The sequence below is a fragment of the Cherax quadricarinatus genome, chromosome 88 (genome assembly GCF_038502225.1).
Source record: "Cherax quadricarinatus isolate ZL_2023a chromosome 88, ASM3850222v1, whole genome shotgun sequence".
NCBI lineage: Eukaryota > Metazoa > Arthropoda > Malacostraca > Decapoda > Parastacidae > Cherax > Cherax quadricarinatus.
Genome location: NC_091379.1, coordinates 15543041 through 15560505, shown reverse-complemented (window position 1 = coordinate 15560505; position 17465 = coordinate 15543041). Strand labels below are relative to the sequence as shown.

The window sequence follows — 17465 nt, the reverse complement described above, 5'->3', positions numbered from 1 at the left end:
CCCAGTGAGGTGCTATGGTGCTACCGTCCTGTGGTAGTAGGTTGGTAGACAGCAGTCACCCAGGGAGGTACTACCATCCTGTGGTAGTAGGTTAGTAGACAGCAACCACCCAGTGAGGTGCTATGGTGCTACCGTCCTGTGGTAGTAGGTTGGTAGACAGCAACCACCCAGCGAGGTACTATCCTCCTGTGGTAGTAGGTTGGTAGACAGCAGCCACCCAGGGAGGTACTACTGTCCTGTGGTAGTAGGTTGGTAGACAGCAGCCACCCAGGGAGGTACTACCATCCTGTGGTAGTAGGTTGGTAGACAGCAGCCACCCAGGGAGGTACTACCATCCTGTGGTAGTAGGTTAGTTGACAGCAACCACCCAGCGAGGTGCTATGGTGCTACCGTCCTGTGGTAGTAGGTTGGTAGACAGCAACCACCCAGCGAGGTGCTATGGTGCTACCGTCCTGTGGTAGTAGGTTGGTAGACAGCAGCCACCCAGGGAGGTACTACTGTCCTGTGGCAGTAGGTTGGTAGACAGCAACCACCCAGGGAGGTACTACCATCCTGTGATAATAGGTTGGTAGACAGCAGCCACCCATGGAGGTACTACCATCCTGTGGTAGTAGGTTGGTAGACAACCACCCAGGGAGGTACTACCATCCTGTGGTAGTAGGTTAGTAGACAGCAACCACCCAGTGAGGTGCTATGGTGCTACCATCCTGTGGTAGTAGGTAGGTAGGCAGCAGTCACCCAGGGAGGTACTACCATCCTGTGGTAGTAGGTTAGTAAACAGCAACCACCCAGTGAGGTGCTATGGTGCTACCGTCCTGTGGTAGTAGGTTGGTAGACAGCAACCACCCAGCGAGGTGCTATGGTGCTACCGTCCTGTGGTAGTAGGTTGGTAGACAGCAGCCACCCAGGGAGGTACTACTGTCCTGTGGTAGTAGGTTGGTAGACAGCAACCACCCAGGGAGGTACTACCATCCTGTGATAATAGGTTGGTAGACAGCAGCCACCCAGGGAGGTACTACCATCCTGTGGTAGTAGGTTAGTTGACAGCAACCACCCAGCGAGGTGCTATGGTGTTACCGTCCTGTGGTAGTAGGTTGGTAGACAGCAACCACCCAGCGAGGTGCTATGGTGCTACCGTCCTGTGGTAGTAGGTTGGTAGACAGCAGCCACCCAGGGAGGTACTACTGTCCTGTGGTAGTAGGTTGGTAGACAGTAACCACCCAGGGAGGTACTACCATCCTGTGATAATAGGTTGGTAGACAGCAGCCACCCAGGGAGGTACTACCATCCTGTGGTAGTAGGTTAGTTGACAGCAACCACCCAGCGAGGTGCTATGGTGCTACCGTCCTGTGGTAGTAGGTTGGTAGACAGCAGCCACCCAGGGAGGTACTACTGTCCTGTGGTAGTAGGTTGGTAGACAGCAGCCACCCAGGGAGGTACTACCATCCTGTGGTAGTAGGTTGGTAGACAGCAACCACCCAGGGAGGTACTACCATCCTGTAATAATAGGTTGGTAGACAGCAACCACCCAGGGAGGTACTACCATCCTGTGATAATAGGTTGGTAGACAGCAACCACCCAGGGAGGTACTACTGCCCTGCCAAGTGAGTGCAAAACAGAAATCTGTAATTGTTTTACATGATGGCTGTTGAAGTGGTTTGGTCATTTAGAGAGAATGGATCAAAGTACACAGAATGACTTGGAGAGCGTATAAATCTGTAGGGGAAGGAAGGCGGCGTAGGGGTCATCCTCGAAAAGGTTGGAGGGAGGGGGTAAAGGAGATTCTGAGGGCAAGGGGCTTGGACTTCCAGCAAGCATGTGTGAGCATGTTAGACAGGAGTGAATGGAGACAAATGGTTTTTGGGACCTGATGAGCTGTTGGAGAGTGAGCAGGATAATATTTTGTGAAGGGTTTCAGGGAACCTGGTTAGCCAGACTTGAGTCCTGGAAATGGGAAGGACAATACCTGAATTTTAAAGAAGGGGTTTGGGATATTGGCAGTTTGGAGGAACTTCTAAACTGTCATATCTGAGTGCCTCTGCAAAGACAGTGATTATGTATGAATGAGGTTAAAGTGTCGAGTGATGATGAAAGTATTTTCTTTTTGGGGGATTTTCTTTCTTTTTGGGTCACCCTTCCTCGGTGGGAGACGACCGACGTGTTGAAAAAAAAAATCCAAGATTTCAGGTATATCTTGCTACTTCTACTTACACTTAGGTCACACTACACTTGGATGTACAAGCATATATATACACACTCCTCTGGGTTTTCTTCTATTTTCTTAATAGTTCTTGTTCTTGTTTATTTCCACCTATCTACATGGGGAAGTGGAACAAAATTCTTCCTCCATAAGCCATGTGTGTCGTAAGAGGCAACTAAAATGCCGGGAGCAAGGAGCTAGTAACCCCTTTTCCTGTATACATCACTAAATTTAAAAAGAGAAACTTTCGTTTTTCTTTTTAGGTGACCCTGCCTCGGTGGGATATGGCCAGTTTGTTGAAAAAAAAAAAAAAATCATGGAAAGTTTGACATACGAAGAATTTAGTGTTGCATCACATTTGTTGCACTGCAAAGGTTGCATCACATGTGTTGCACTACATGTGCTGCATCAAAAGGGTTGCATCAAGTGTTGCACTGAATGTGTTGCATCACATATGTTATATCACTTGTTGCACGGCATTCATTTTCACTCAGACTCTGCCGTGTTGCACAAACTACTTTGTGCCTAATGGCTTCTTGTGTTGTATAACACAGCAAAACATTTTGCAACTCTGATTTATTGCTTGACAGATATGTCTAAGTTTAAACCAATACAAATGCATTATTAATTTATTAAAAGACAAATGCTATACCAATATGGGTTCTACCACTTTAAAAATACACAATATACAAACTGCTGGCACTTCAGCCACCGATGTAGACAGTATATCCTGCTATTACATATAATTTGTAAATAAAGAAGACATGTAACAGATAATATTGTCTTGTTAATAGTTACTGGAAGGGATGGACTACATTGCACACTGCTACTGTTACCCCTAAAAAAAAAAAAAAAAAAAAAAAAAAAAAAAAAAACAGAAATAACTGCATCAACAAGCACGCTCTCGGTCCTTGTTTATTTATTTATTCAGTGACAGTTATTTATTTACTTAATGTATTTCGTGGCTTATTAGACGCATTTTTTTGCATGCATAAGTGTCTCCAAAAACCACTCTGTGTCCTATAAATTGAAGGTCAGTGACTGGTGCTATAAGTTTAGGGTGTGGGGCGGGCTGTAGCTCTCCCAGTTACGTTCGATGCCGAGCCACTGAAACTAAAACAAGTTTATAAGCCGTGTCTTATAAGTTGCGAAATATGATATTTATTTATCATAAAATCATATGTGACACCATATTTTTGACTTATGATGCGTTTGTTGGAATGTAACCCCATTGTAAGTCAAGGGGCACTTGTAGTGGTCATGTGTATTTTATAAATGGGATGTGAAACCTGGCACTGGTACACCAGTGGATGCTTAACCAGTGCTGGTTCATCATCTGACTGACCTATGCCGGGAGAAATCATGATCTTTTCTGATGAATAAACACCACCACTAACAGGAATTATTGTACACTTAGCTTCTGATTTTATGCAATTTATTTACGAGCAAGCTATTCAGATGTACAAGTGCAATGGGACCAGCATTTCTAAATATTAGGTCTATTGGACCCTCTAAAGAGATTGCGATATTTCCCGACACCCAGACGCTTTCTCTTGAGGTCCCGCCTCTCCCACGTAGTTAGATCTTTAGGGATGCTCTGGGCACCAGGGAAAGGTAAAACAGGAGGCTCGGGCTCCAGTGGGTTGAGATTTTTTAGCCGTTGCAGAAGAATTTCCTTATTAATTTCCTTTGGATCACGATGCAAATCCAAGTACCTGAAAAATATAAATTTCTTCATTAAAATAAACTTGCAAATAAAATAGGCTGCTAAATCTTTAAAAAAACTATAAAAAAAAATTTTAACACACTGGCCATCTCCCACCAAAGAAGGGTGACCCGAAAAAGAAAAAAAGCTTTCATAATATTTTTCTTCTTTCTTCTTCTTTCAAAAGAGGATAAATAAGTTTGATAGGAGTGAATGGAGACAAATGGTTTTTAATACTTGACGTGCTGTTGGAGTGTGAGCAAAGTAACATTTATGAAGGGGTTCAGGAAAACCGGCAGGCCGGACTTGAGTCCTGGAGATGGGAAGTACAGTGCCTGCACTCTGAAGGAGGGGTGTTAATGTTGCAGTTTAAAAACTGTAGTGTAAAGCACCCTTCTGGCAAGACAGTGATGGAGTGAATGATGGTGAAAGTTTTTCTTTTTCGGGCCACCCTGCCTTGGTGGGAATCGGCCAGTGTGCTAATAAAATAAAAAAAAAAATTCTTCTTTCAACACACCGGCCGTATCCCACCATGGCGGGGTGGCTCAAAAGGAAAAACGAAAGTTTCTCCTTTTACGTTTAGTACTATACACAGGAGAAGGGGTTACTAGCTCCTTGCTCCTGGCATTTTAGTCACCTTTTATGACACACATGGCTTACAAAGGAAGAATTTTTTCCCACTTCCCCATGGATTTATTATTATTATTATATTTAATATTTCTCATAGGGATAACTAAACCCGTAGAAGCCATACAGTGCCTCGGGAAATGGGAGGTAATCAGATCCAATCTTAGGTTGGGTGCATTGGCTTAAGCCGGTAGGAGACTTGGACCTGCCTCGCATGGGCCAGTAGGCCTTCTGCAGTGTTCCTTCGTTCTTATGTTCTTATGTTCTTATGTACATTATTAATATTTTTATTGCAGTAAGCTCTCATTAAATGAGCCTCCATAAAGCAAATATCAGCTAAAACGGACAAAAAAAAATCAGTTCAAAGGCTCAACATGTATGTTTAATGGGATATCTGATTAAAATAGCCACAAAGCAGACCAAATCCGCTATCTTGAACGGCTGTCTGGTCTGGCCATACATTTGATAAAATGAACTAACTCGGCTTAACTGCAAGTTGTACAGCCCTGGGGATCATCTTCGATACTTCCATCTTCATTGTTACTGGGCGGTGGGGCCAGTGACTGCCTAGGTCAGTGTGTTATTGTCTATGCGTTTCCTCACACCAATTTTCCCTGAATTTACAGTGTTTTTAATCATTTTATTAAAGCACTGGTCTCTAAAGCAAATGATGGTACCAAAAGCACGTAACCTTAACTCTTAAGCAGAAATTTGAATTACTAAGGAAGGTGGAGGCTGATGTTTCAATGGCCCAGGTGTGTGAGGAGTTACCTGGAGTTTACCTGGAGAGAGTTCCGGGGGTCAACGCCCCCGCGGCCCGGTCTGTGACCAGGCCTCCTTAGGTCAGTGTCCCAGGATGCGACCCACACCAGTCGACTAACACCCAGGTACCCATTTTACTGATGGGGAACATAGACAACAGGTGGAAAGAAACACGTCCAATGTTTCTACTCTGGCTGGGAATCGAACCCAGGCCCTCGCCGTGTGAAGCGAGAGCGTTAACCACCAGGCCACCAGAGCCCACCGTAGCAAAACATTCATAGAAGCAGAGGTCACCATTACACCTCCTGAGAATACTGTACATCTGTACACTTATCTTACTGTACTGTATTGTACTCTGCTATACTTTTAACTCATTTTTTTCAGGTACAGGTAATACTGTATTGTACTCTAGTTTATTCTTAGCATGTCCAGTAGTCCATCAATACAGCAGACTAAGTCTGTTTTATTGGGTGTCTGTCCATGTCTGGTAGTCGATCAATTAAGTGAATTACATCCTTTAATCGAAACTTTCAATGTAATGGATTTTTGCTAAAGCAGACACCGGTTCCCCCTACTGGTCTGTTTTATCAAGAGTTTACTGTATTATTATTATTTACTTATTTTATAACTCCTGCTGAGGAGGGTTATATTATTATAACAATTATGTTAATTTGATTATAATAATAAAAATAATAGGGAAGAACTAAACCAGTGAGGGGCATAGAGCCTGGGGAATGGGAGGTAATCACATTTGATCTGAGAAAGTGGAGCTACACTCCACTTCCTCAGATCAAGAGCCCTCTACTAGCATCAAGACACCCCCCCCCCTTCCCCATTTAAACAGATCAAATGAATACACATGCAGGCCACGCTTTAAAGCGTTTCACTAATGCAGTGGTTTTCTAATATACAATAAATACATTTACCACTCACTATAAGCTAAGGGTGAAAATATTTTAAGGTGGGAGACGGCCAACTTGTTGAGAAAAAAAAAAAAAAAAAAAAAAAAAAAAGTAATGTGTGTACTGTATATGCAATTATTAGGCCTAACTCTATTGCTCACTTAATATATGATAGTGTAAACATGCTATCAGGCTTTTATATGCATTTAAAAGTGAAAAAGCTATGTTTCATTTTACAGCAGTAGCCTGAAACCTAACCTGCTATATAAGTACGACCCCCTCTCCTGAACAGTTAAATAGAGAACACATCTCACAGCACAGCCTGGTAAACACATGAGGATTTTTTTGTGTTAAAGATATACAAACATTTCCTTTCCACCAGCCTGGCTGATCAGGCAAGCACCAGACGAGCCTGGCCCAAGGCCGGGCTCTGGGAGTAGAAAAACTCTTGGAATTTATCCAAGGTAAAGGTACAGTATATCCAAGGTATTTTCATACAAAGGGAGCAAGGGAATAGGAACCCCTTCTCCTGTATAAATTACTAAATTTAAAAACAAAAACTTTAGTTTTTCTTTTTGGGCCACCCTGCCTTGGTGGGATACAGCCGGTGCATTGAAAAAAAAAAAAAAGAAGAACAAGAAGTTTTTCATGTCGCCCTGCCTCGGTGGGAGACAGCCGGTGTTAAAAAGAAAAAAATCCAAAATTATATAACAAAAATATAGATAGAGCAAAGACCAGCAACAAGAGTTATACAAGACACAGTAAAGTCACAGCTGAAACACAGTTATGTGCAATAGTGAACCGCACAACTTGCTCACACACATATTTCACTTACCTATTTCCTAAGCTACCCAGTGAATTAGCTTCAGTGATACTACCTGGTACTTTGTTTCACTCTACAACCCTACTGCCAAATTAATATTTCCTAATTTTTTCTTTATATTTTCAATGTACTGGCCATATCCCACCAAGGTAGGGTCCCTCCCCCCATAAAAAAAGAAAAATTTTTCCGAACAAACTACGTAGTTGTATCCTACCAAGGCAGGGTGACCTAAAAAAAAATGAAAGTTTCTCTTTTTAAAATTAGCAATGTATACAGGAGAAGGGGTTAGTAGCCCCTTGCTCCAGTATTTTAGTCGTAAGCTCCTCTCTTCTATGTGCGGGTTATTTGTGTATTTTAGTCACCTCTTACAACACGCATGGCTTACAGTGAAAGTACTCTTTTCCACTTTCCCATGGAAATATTTTCCTAAATACTTACTAATATGAAATATTACCTTCTCTCAGTTCCCCCTACTTTCCCATTTTTTCAGTGCTGTCATAATGTAACTTATTTTACAAAATACATACATGTACAATACATGAAACATGAGAAAACCTACGTGTTGAATTGCCTCCTCAATGGAAAGTATTTCTGAGGTGCAAGATATGGTTTTGGGAAGTCATACTCATAAACAGGCTCCCGCATTTCTGAAACAAGAAAAAATTGTATAAGAGTTATTACAAGTAAAAAAAAAGAAAAGAATACGTATGACCAAAATATCAAGGCCCACATGATGACTGACAAAAAAACATAGGTCTATAAATCAATTCAAATTTATACAGGATTTAACACCTCTGTGATCATATTCTGTTTCATCTTTTACATGACCTACCATCACAACAACCCCCTACTCCGCCCTCTGAATTATACTTATCGTAATCCCACACCCTCTTCAAATTTCTAGATCCAAATTCTCTAGTTTGTTTTTATAAAGCACCAGATGTCTCTCACCGAGGTACAGTGATCCAAAAAAGAAAAACACTTTAAACTTTTTTCTTTTTTTGCAAATTCCCTGTATATTTACACAATACACTGAACACAAATATGACATGTTCATTGATGTCAGTGTCATCCTTGCTGTAGTTTGAAGATTATACCTTACATTCTTAACAGAGTTGGTTCAAATATACAGCCTCTCCTCACTTAGCGATGTACTTGTTTACCGACGCCTCAGACTTATGACAGGCTCTCTGACCAGCATTTATACCTAAATAATGTACATTAGAGCTGATTTCCTCTAATCTGTTTATTTCAATATATAATACACTACTGTACAAACATTTAAAAATACACCAGAAATGTTATAAGTGGTGCAAAGATGACATTAAAACAATATCAAAGATGGTTGACACAAACCCACTACCATTACAGTATGCTCCTTACTTAGCGATGAATTCGTTTAACAATGTGGTCTTAGGAATGGAACTCTGTCATTAAGTAGGAGAGGCTGTACTCAGGTACATATCCCCTTTTTGTTTTCACAAACTTTTTTCTTTCCATATATGCATCAACACTCCACATACCACTTTTCCATTGTCTATGCAATGGTTCCCCCCATCTTACTCCTTCCCTCTAATCGTAACAAGTTTGTGTCAACCATCTTTAGATACTTTTTTAACGTGACCTTTGAACCATTTATAACATTGTTAGTATATAGTATATATTTTTAGTGTAGTGTACTGTATACTGCAATAAACAGAATAGAGGAAATCAGCTCTAATATACATTACTTAGGTTTGAATACTCACTGGAGAGTTGGCTGTAAGTCCAAGCAGTCAGTAAACAAGTACGTTGCTAAGTGAGAAGAGGCCGTATCCAATATTTCACTCTTTTATATGTTCATGTTCCATCTCTGTCATTTACATACCCACCCAAAACTCATCCACCAATCTTTGCAACTTCTCTTCATAATCTCCCAAAGAACCGTGCCACTGACAAAGAAACTCTGTCAACTCTTGCTTTGTATCAGATTCATTATTTTTTAATCCCACACCTCTCTCAAACACCCTAGCATTTACTTCTTTTACCTTAAAGTACATAAGTGAACAATACTTAAATAATGTAAGAAATTGCTTGCTGCATATATGGATTTAGAAAAAGCAAATGATAGGGAAGCAATGTAGCAAATGCATACAATATGTAGAAGGCCACTAAAAACAGAATTGAAATTTTATGAGGATAATGTGGCTTAGGATAGGTTATGTACAAAAGGCAGGAATTATTGGATGTGTTATGTCACCATATTTTTATAAATGGGATTGTAGAAGAAGTGAATGTTAGGGTATTTTAAAGATGCATGGAAGATAATGTGGGGTTATGTAAGGTATAATACAGAGGCCAGGGAAGGGACTGTTGAGGTGGTTTGTTTATTTAGAGCAAGGCAATCTAAGCTTTATTACCTTGTGCACCCCAAACCAAATTTATCCTAACCCACACACCTCATCTCATAAATTTTTTTCTCCATTTGGCATAAGTTAACAAAACATATGAATTATTTAATCTCAGAAGAAGTAAATACAGAGTTCAGAGAATTTTTCTAGCTTTGCATTTTACTCATGAGCAAATTGAAGGAGCGATGTGCAGCTTTCTTAGCGACCAGAAACTTAGTATGAACATCATCCTTGCTGGGTATTTATTGTCCTCGATTCATAATATATTCCATAAGTTATTGACATGTAATTTTTAAGTAGAATTAATACAATATTAGTTTACCAAAGAATAGTAAAGCATGCATCCCCTGTTAAGGCTCTATTCACCCTCAGACAACCTTGATTTAGAGGATAGAGCAGGATAAGATGGCCAAGGTGTACAAAACAGGGGTAGAAGGAAGGAGTGGTAGGGCTTGTCTTAAGACGGTTAGAATGACCAAGAAGGTGTACAAAAAGGTGGTTAAAAAAAAGGTTATAATAAAAATGTGTATTTTATTACCACTGCTACTCCACTGGAACTGCAGAAAAAACAAAATAGTCCAGATGTGTAAATTGTCAGTAACAAGACTGAAAGCTATAAACTACATGTCAAGGATGAGCTATAATCTACCCATACAAAGATTCATCAAAATTAGCTCATGTAAGAATGATGTAAGTAAACCACTTACTTTAGAATGATGTTCAAGAGATGTAATACTGAGACAATAATGGTTGTAGGACTTCCAATCTGCAGTCATAAACATGTCTGACACAACTGTCCATTGTACTATTATTTTACATGCTATCAGCATGAATTATGGTGAAACTGTTTCTTTTTTGGGTCACCATCCTCAGTGGGAGACAGCAAATGTGTTACAAAATAAAAATTTCAGGGTTACAAATGACTCTTACCCAAATTGAAACCTTTCTGAACACTACTTGTTCATAACATGGCAACGAGTGTAGACATATATATAGGCAGTACTATGTATATATTTTGAAATGCTCCTTACTCAGCGTATGGTGGAAGAAGTCAGTGAGTGAGGAGTCCCAGTCTGACTGGAACCATGACAAGCCTGCTGGAGTGATATTGTCCTGCAACTCACGGTAGAAACTCAGTGTTGAGAAGGTTCGCTCCTTAAGTGACAAACTGCAAGTATAATTTACACTGTGTACACTAAAATCTCAGTGCTATATTTAACCCATAAACGGTCCAAATGTATATATACGTTTTTTCAACATTTGATAGTATGTAAAAAAGTAGAACTTCTTTTTTTTTTTACATTTGAAAACGTGCAAAAAACTTTGATCTACGTTATTTTTTTTTTTTGTTATATTTGAAAATATTTAAAAAAAAAACGTAGATCTACTTTTGGAGCACTACGCATGTGAACGTAGATCTGCTTGGTCCGTTTACGGGTTAAGCTGAACCAAGAACACTTGATGCATTATGGATAGTAAGGGTGACCACAACATCTAAACTTTTGTTAATGAAAAAAAAAAATATGCATGTAGAAATGATCAGTACAGTATGGCCCTGCTTTACGGCGTTTCACCTTACGGCGTTCCGCTAATACGGCAATGTCAAATTATAACCAAAATTTGCTATAAGGCAAGCGGTCTTTCAAATACGGCGCGCCCCACCCGGTTTGTTTACATTCTTGGTGACCACATCCATTATGTCAGGAAACTTTCCAAAATTTCAAGTGTTTTAAAGTTACTGCGTATTTTATATATACAGTGGACCCCCGGTTTACGATCAGCTCCCAATGCGACCAATTATGTAAGTGTATTTATGTAAGTGCATTTGTATGTGTATGTTTGAGGGTAATAATAATAATATCTTCATTCACTCTAAAAATGGTGTGTTGCTGTTTGTTTATTCTGTACTAACTTGTATAACTTGTACACAATGTAAGAATATTTGTACTGTGAAGCAATTATTATTATAATAAAAAAAATATTGAGGTAAATGTTTTCCAAACTCTTACAAACGTACGTGAATGAACTAAAAGTAGACACATATTAATACGCATTTATTTCGCCTGACCAAGTGATCGTCCACTACCTGTTCAGTTTGTGTTCTTACATTGTCTCAACTCTGTATCTCGTTCTCTCTCTCATTTACTCTTTCGTTAACTAGTTGGTTCTCATTGACGATGGCGTCTAAGCTTAGCTGTGATAAAAAGAGGAGCCGTAAGGCTCCTGCTTTAAGTGCCAAGTTAGAGGATGATGGTGTGCCACCCTGCCACTCACCTCTCACACGTTAATATTAATATTTTAAGGTAAGTAATAAGTGTACTCTGTGTGTATCTTACCTTTTATTGTGTTTTTAATGCCTATTTCTACTGCTAACTTAATATAAGTTAGTGTAAGCTTGTTGTCTGGCATTTATTGCATATTTTGTATGTGCTCTGATAATAATACTTGTGGACCTGTGTGGTAGCCAGGCAGAGAGATAACATTATGTTTTCTCTGCTCAGCCACCAGAGAAAACGTGTATGAATCTGCGTTTGGCCCAGCCACTCTCCACTCCGCTTTTGTTTACAATTTTCGGCATGAATTATTCATTACTTCTCCCTTCGTTTATGATGGCATCTAAAGGTAGTTGTTAGAAACGATTAAATTCAGTGAACAAGATATGTCGATGCTAATAATATGGCTCTGGGCCACAGTGTAGGTAGCCAGTAGGTGTAGCCCAGGCATGCTACACCTACCGGCTACCTACCCTGACTTCCTACAAATAAATACTACTCACCTCTCTTCCTACATTAAGACTACATATATTTTAAGGTAAATAATGAGTGTACCGTATGTGTATTTTAACTCTCTGGGCTGTTTTAAATATCGTATATTAAGTATGAGATGGGGAGCCAGTGCTACCTACACTGACTTCTTACAAATAAGTACTACTCACCTCTCGCCCTACATTAAGATTACAAATAGTTTAAGATAAGTAATGAGTGTACTGTGTATGTATTTTACTTTTTGTGTTTTTTAATGCCTAGTTCTATTACTAACTAAATATAATTTAGTGTAAACTTGTTGTCTGGCATTTATATGCATTTATAAATGGAAAAAAATAGCGTTCTGCTTTCTGGCGATGTCTGCTTTCCGGTGACAGCCTGGAACCTAACCTGCCATGTAAGTGAGGCCCTACTGTATATAAAATATACTGAAATATTTTTTTTTAAGTTTGCAATAACTTTTATATGCATAAGTAGTGTTATAAGGCATTTTTTATCAATGTTTATAAGTTGACCCTTACTATTGTCAATACCTTATCTTATTTTTTTCACTGTACCTATTTACTGAATTATATATAAATATATATAAAAGTTAAATATATATACACTGCAAGACAAGAGTGGAAATTTTAAGCTCAAGTACTTTCACACTTCTCAATGCGTCATCAGGAGCTGTGCAATGTTGCAAGGGCAGTATGGTAGCATGGGTGGCACCCACCAGAATCTCTCTCTGCATGAGAGAGGGAGGCCCAGCTGAATGCCAGCCACCCGCTGGTGATAGGTGCCACCCACACTATCATACTCTGAAAAAACTTCCCCCTCATTTCTCCTTTTGCTGCCCTTGCAACATTGCACAGCTCCTGATGATGCATTGAGAAGTGTGAAAGTACCTGAGCTTAAGATTTCCACCCCCCTGTGGCTTGTCTTGTATCGTTAACATTGCCTGTCTGTGATTGTTTTGCATATACATACACATAAAACTCTCATAGTGAGACAATTTATTCATGGTTAAACATCTGCTGATGCATGGGAGCAACATTTCGCACAACACTGCAAAAATCAAAACTTAACATTTCCACATCCTAGGAGACCTTGGTACAGTAAATACAACACTACTCAAACACAAACCAGGGCTGTTGTTTTTTATAGGTGGAATAGTCCATGTATCCATCTTGCTTGTACAATACGAAGACAAGGCGGTGGTAACCAGTGCCTCTTGGTGGGAAGGGCTGCAAGTAGTCACATATCACTTCTCCTGTAGTAATATCTCCACCTTTAATATTACCTCTGTAAAAAAAAATTCCATTGGTTAACAATAATGATCCAATTATTTTTTTTATAAAAATTAAGAACATATCATAAGTCTGAAGAGTAGAAATTCTCAAGGAAGAAAAATCGTGAGATTAGAAAAGCATTAAGATTCGTGAGAACACTCAATTCTAAAAAAAACATGCATAGCTCTCAAAAAATATGTGAAGGATTTACATTCCTAAAGCTCCCCTGAAAAAAAAAATGGCAAATAATGCATTATCATTAAAACGTTAAGAAAATAATGTACTGAGTGACTGTTTATGAAAGTGTTTCTTCTTTTTCGGGACACGTTGCCTCAGTGGGAAACATTCAATGCATTTAATAAATAAAAATAAAAACTTAGATATATTTTGGTTGCTGTGTGATCCAAGAAAGGCATCCCCGTACTCCATAATTCCAACCCCTTGTGCCTCTATGCATGTGACTGGAACAGTGCAGAGTGCAGTATAAGCTGCTAATGCAGTTAAATATTTGTGTTGATGATTTGAAGGGAATCAGAAGATGCATTCACAAGTCATCATATGGAAACTAATAAACAAATTTCCTCAATAAAAATTGTAAAGTAGGACATGTATGGCCCAAATCTAAATCAAAGCTTTCGAAAAGATTAACATGCTAAAATACAAAAGCTCATTAAGCTTCAAGCAACTCACAAGTTGCATTATCTCATAATGAGTATGGAAGAGTTGAAGCTAATCAGATGCGACACTTGGAAATTATTACTTGAAAAGCAGTAAAGTAGGGCCCCACTTATACGGCAGGTTAGGGTCCAGGCTACCACCGTAAAGCAGAAAATGCCATAAAGTGAAACACCTTTTTTCTCCACTTATAAATGCATATAAATACTAGATAACAATTTACACTAACATATATTAAGTTAGCAATAGAACTAGGCATTAAAAAACAATAAAAATAGTAAAATACATATATAGTACACTCATTACTTACTTTAAAATATTTGTTGTCTTAATCTAGGGTGAGATGAGTAGTATTTATTTTAAGAAATCAGGTGCAGTATGTATGGTAGCAGCCAGGCTACCATACCAGGCCATCCTAAACACACAATATTCTATGACATTTAAGCATCCCAGAGCAATAAAATGCATATACAGTTCACTAATTACTTACCATAAAATATTTGTAGTCTTAATGTAGGGTCAGAGGTGAGTAAATGAGATAAAACGAGTAAGTGAGAGAGAGAAAGAGACAGAGAGAGAATGAGTACATGAGAGAGGACACTCATGGAGTTATGTAAATAAACCAGGCGAACGCCAGCTTTGTAAACAAACTAGGCAAACACGTCTGGTTTGTGTACAAGTTACATTGTGTACAAGTTGTCTCTATGTTGATACAGTAGAATAAATAAAGAGGAACACTCCCATTCTCATGTAACACCATTTTTAGAAGAAATGACGCTCTGAGTAAAAGCATACGAAAGGAATAATTTTCTACAGTTACCCCTAGGAACACATTTTCTCTTATGTAAGACTAGAGAAAACGTTATTCTTGCCATCACTCGTACAAGTTGTCTGGCTATCACATCTCATATACATGTTTATTTATTCTACTGTGGGGCGTATTTATCTTTATATGTTATGTATTGTGTTTATTATATAATTTTGAAAAAATATCACTGATAGATTAATGAAAATGTGGATACTAACGTAATATATGACATTTAATGAGACTCGGTGATTATTATTATTATCATTACAAATATGGCGTCTCAAGACATAAGACACTCTTACTGATTTTATTGTGTACCTGCATGCCTTCACAGCGTGTAAGTTTATTTAGGTACAGGTATACATAAGTATAATTATCAGAGCATATATAAAATATAAAATAACTTTTAAAAACACTTGAAACTGTGAAGTTTCCAGACATAATGGAGAGAAGTGGTGCTTATGGAGCTCACGGAGAATGTAAACAAACCAGGTGGGGTACGGTGACCATATTAGAAAGTCAGGTGGGGGGAGCTGTATAGCAAGTTTTGGTCATAATTTGAAATGTCCGTATTAGTGGAACGCCGTAAAGCGGGGCCCTACTGTACCTATTTCAATTTTTCCAATCACTTCCAAAAATGAAAACTGGTATGAACACATGCCAAAATTAATCCAAACTTTTCTTTGTGATGAAATGGTTTAGAAAACCAAAAAGTTGAAGAATGAGACACTTGTGCAATACTTGGGAATCTTTGTTGAGGAATGTTTCACCAGCCAGTGGCTTCTTCAGTCCAATACAGAGAAGAATGGTGAAAGATGTGGAGGAGAATGAGGTAATCAGTCCCTCAGCCTGGAGTCGATGTGTTCAGATCATCAATCATGAAAAGATTGATGGACTGACCACATCAACTCAAGGCTGAGGGACTGATTACCTTAAACTCCTCCTGTTCTTCATCATTCTCCTTTGTATGGACTGATGAAGCCACTGTGTGGCGAAACGTTTCCTCATTAAAGATACCCAGGTGTTGCACATTTGTCTAATTTATCAACCTGTCGGTTCTCTGAACCATTCATCTACACAACCTAACTTCAAGAGGTTATTTCCTTTGAGGAAAACACATTTTTTTTTCTGATCAAACCGGCCGTCCCCCACCAAGTCAGGGTGACCTAAAAAAGTAGGTAGTAGGTTGGTAGACAGCAACCACCCAGGGAAGTACTACCGTCCTGCCAGATGACTGTGAAACAAAAACCTGTAACTGTTTTGCATGATGGTAGGATTGCTGGTTTCTTTTTCTGTCTCATAAACACGCTAAGATAACAGGGATATCTTGCTACTCCTACTTACACTTTGGTCACACTTCACAGACACGCACATGCATATATATATATACATACATCTAGGTTTTTCTCCTTTTTCTAAATAGCTCTTGTTCTTTTTTATTTCTTCTATTGTCCATGGGGAAGTGGAAAAGAATCTTTCCTCCGTAAGCCATGCGTGTCGTATGAGGCGACTAAAATGCCGGGAGCAATGGGCTAGTAACCCCTTCTCCTGTATACAATTACTAAAAAAGAGAAGAAGAAAAACTTTATAAAACTGGGTTGCTTAAATGTGCGTGGATGTAGTGCGGATGACAAGAAACAGATGATTGCTGATGTTATGAATGAAAAGAAGTTGGATGTCCTGGCCCTAAGCGAAACAAAGCTGAAGGGGGTAGGAGAGTTTCAGTGGGGGGAAATAAATGGGATTAAATCTGGAGTATCTGAGAGAGTTAGAGCAAAGGAAGGGGTAGCAGTAATGTTAAATGATCAGTTATGGAAGGAGAAAAGAGAATATGAATGTGTAAATTCAAGAATTATGTGGATTAAAGTAAAGGTTGGATGCGAGAAGTGGGTCATAATAAGCGTGTATGCACCTGGAGAAGAGAGGAATGCAGAGGAGAGAGAGAGATTTTGGGAGATGTTAAGTGAATGTATAGGAGCCTTTGAACCAAGTGAGAGAGTAATTGTGGTAGGGGACTTGAATGCTAAAGTAGGAGAAACTTTTAGAGAGGGTGTGGTAGGTAAGTTTGGGGTGCCAGGTGTAAATGATAATGGGAGCCCTTTGATTGAACTTTGTATAGAAAGGGGTTTAGTTATAGGTAATACATATTTTAAGAAAAAGAGGATAAATAAGTATACACGATATGATGTAGGGCGAAATGACAGTAGTTTGTTGGATTATGTATTGGTAGATAAAAGACTGTTGAGTAGACTTCAGGATGTACATGTTTATAGAGGGGCCACAGATATATCAGATCACTTTCTAGTTGTAGCTACACTGAGAGTAAAAGGTAGATGGGATACAAGGAGAATAGAAGCATCAGGGAAGAGAGAGGTGAAGGTTTATAAACTAAAAGAGGAGGCAGTTAGGGTAAGATATAAACAGCTATTGGAGGATAGATGGGCTAATGAGAGCATAGGCAATGGGGTCGAAGAGGTATGGGGTAGGTTTAAAAATGTAGTGTTAGAGTGTTCAGCAGAAGTTTGTGGTTACAG

The 17465-nt window shown here is 39.1% G+C and overlaps 1 protein-coding gene across 1 annotated transcript in view; it reads right to left on the bottom strand.

The window, feature by feature from the left end:
• Positions 1-3333: 3333 nt before the first annotated feature.
• LOC128698475 (mitochondrial ribosomal protein L38) overlaps positions 3334-17465 on the bottom strand; it is a 36493-nt gene continuing 22361 nt past the window's right edge. Inside the window, exons 5-8 of the mRNA XM_070104001.1 lie at positions 13303-13461; positions 10441-10577; positions 7579-7666; positions 3334-3915 (exon numbers count right to left, since the gene is read on the bottom strand). Of these exons, the coding sequence (XP_069960102.1) occupies positions 3687-3915; positions 7579-7666; positions 10441-10577; positions 13303-13461 (613 nt within the window). The 3' untranslated portion in view covers positions 3334-3686. The remainder of the gene's footprint in view (positions 3916-7578; positions 7667-10440; positions 10578-13302; positions 13462-17465) is intronic.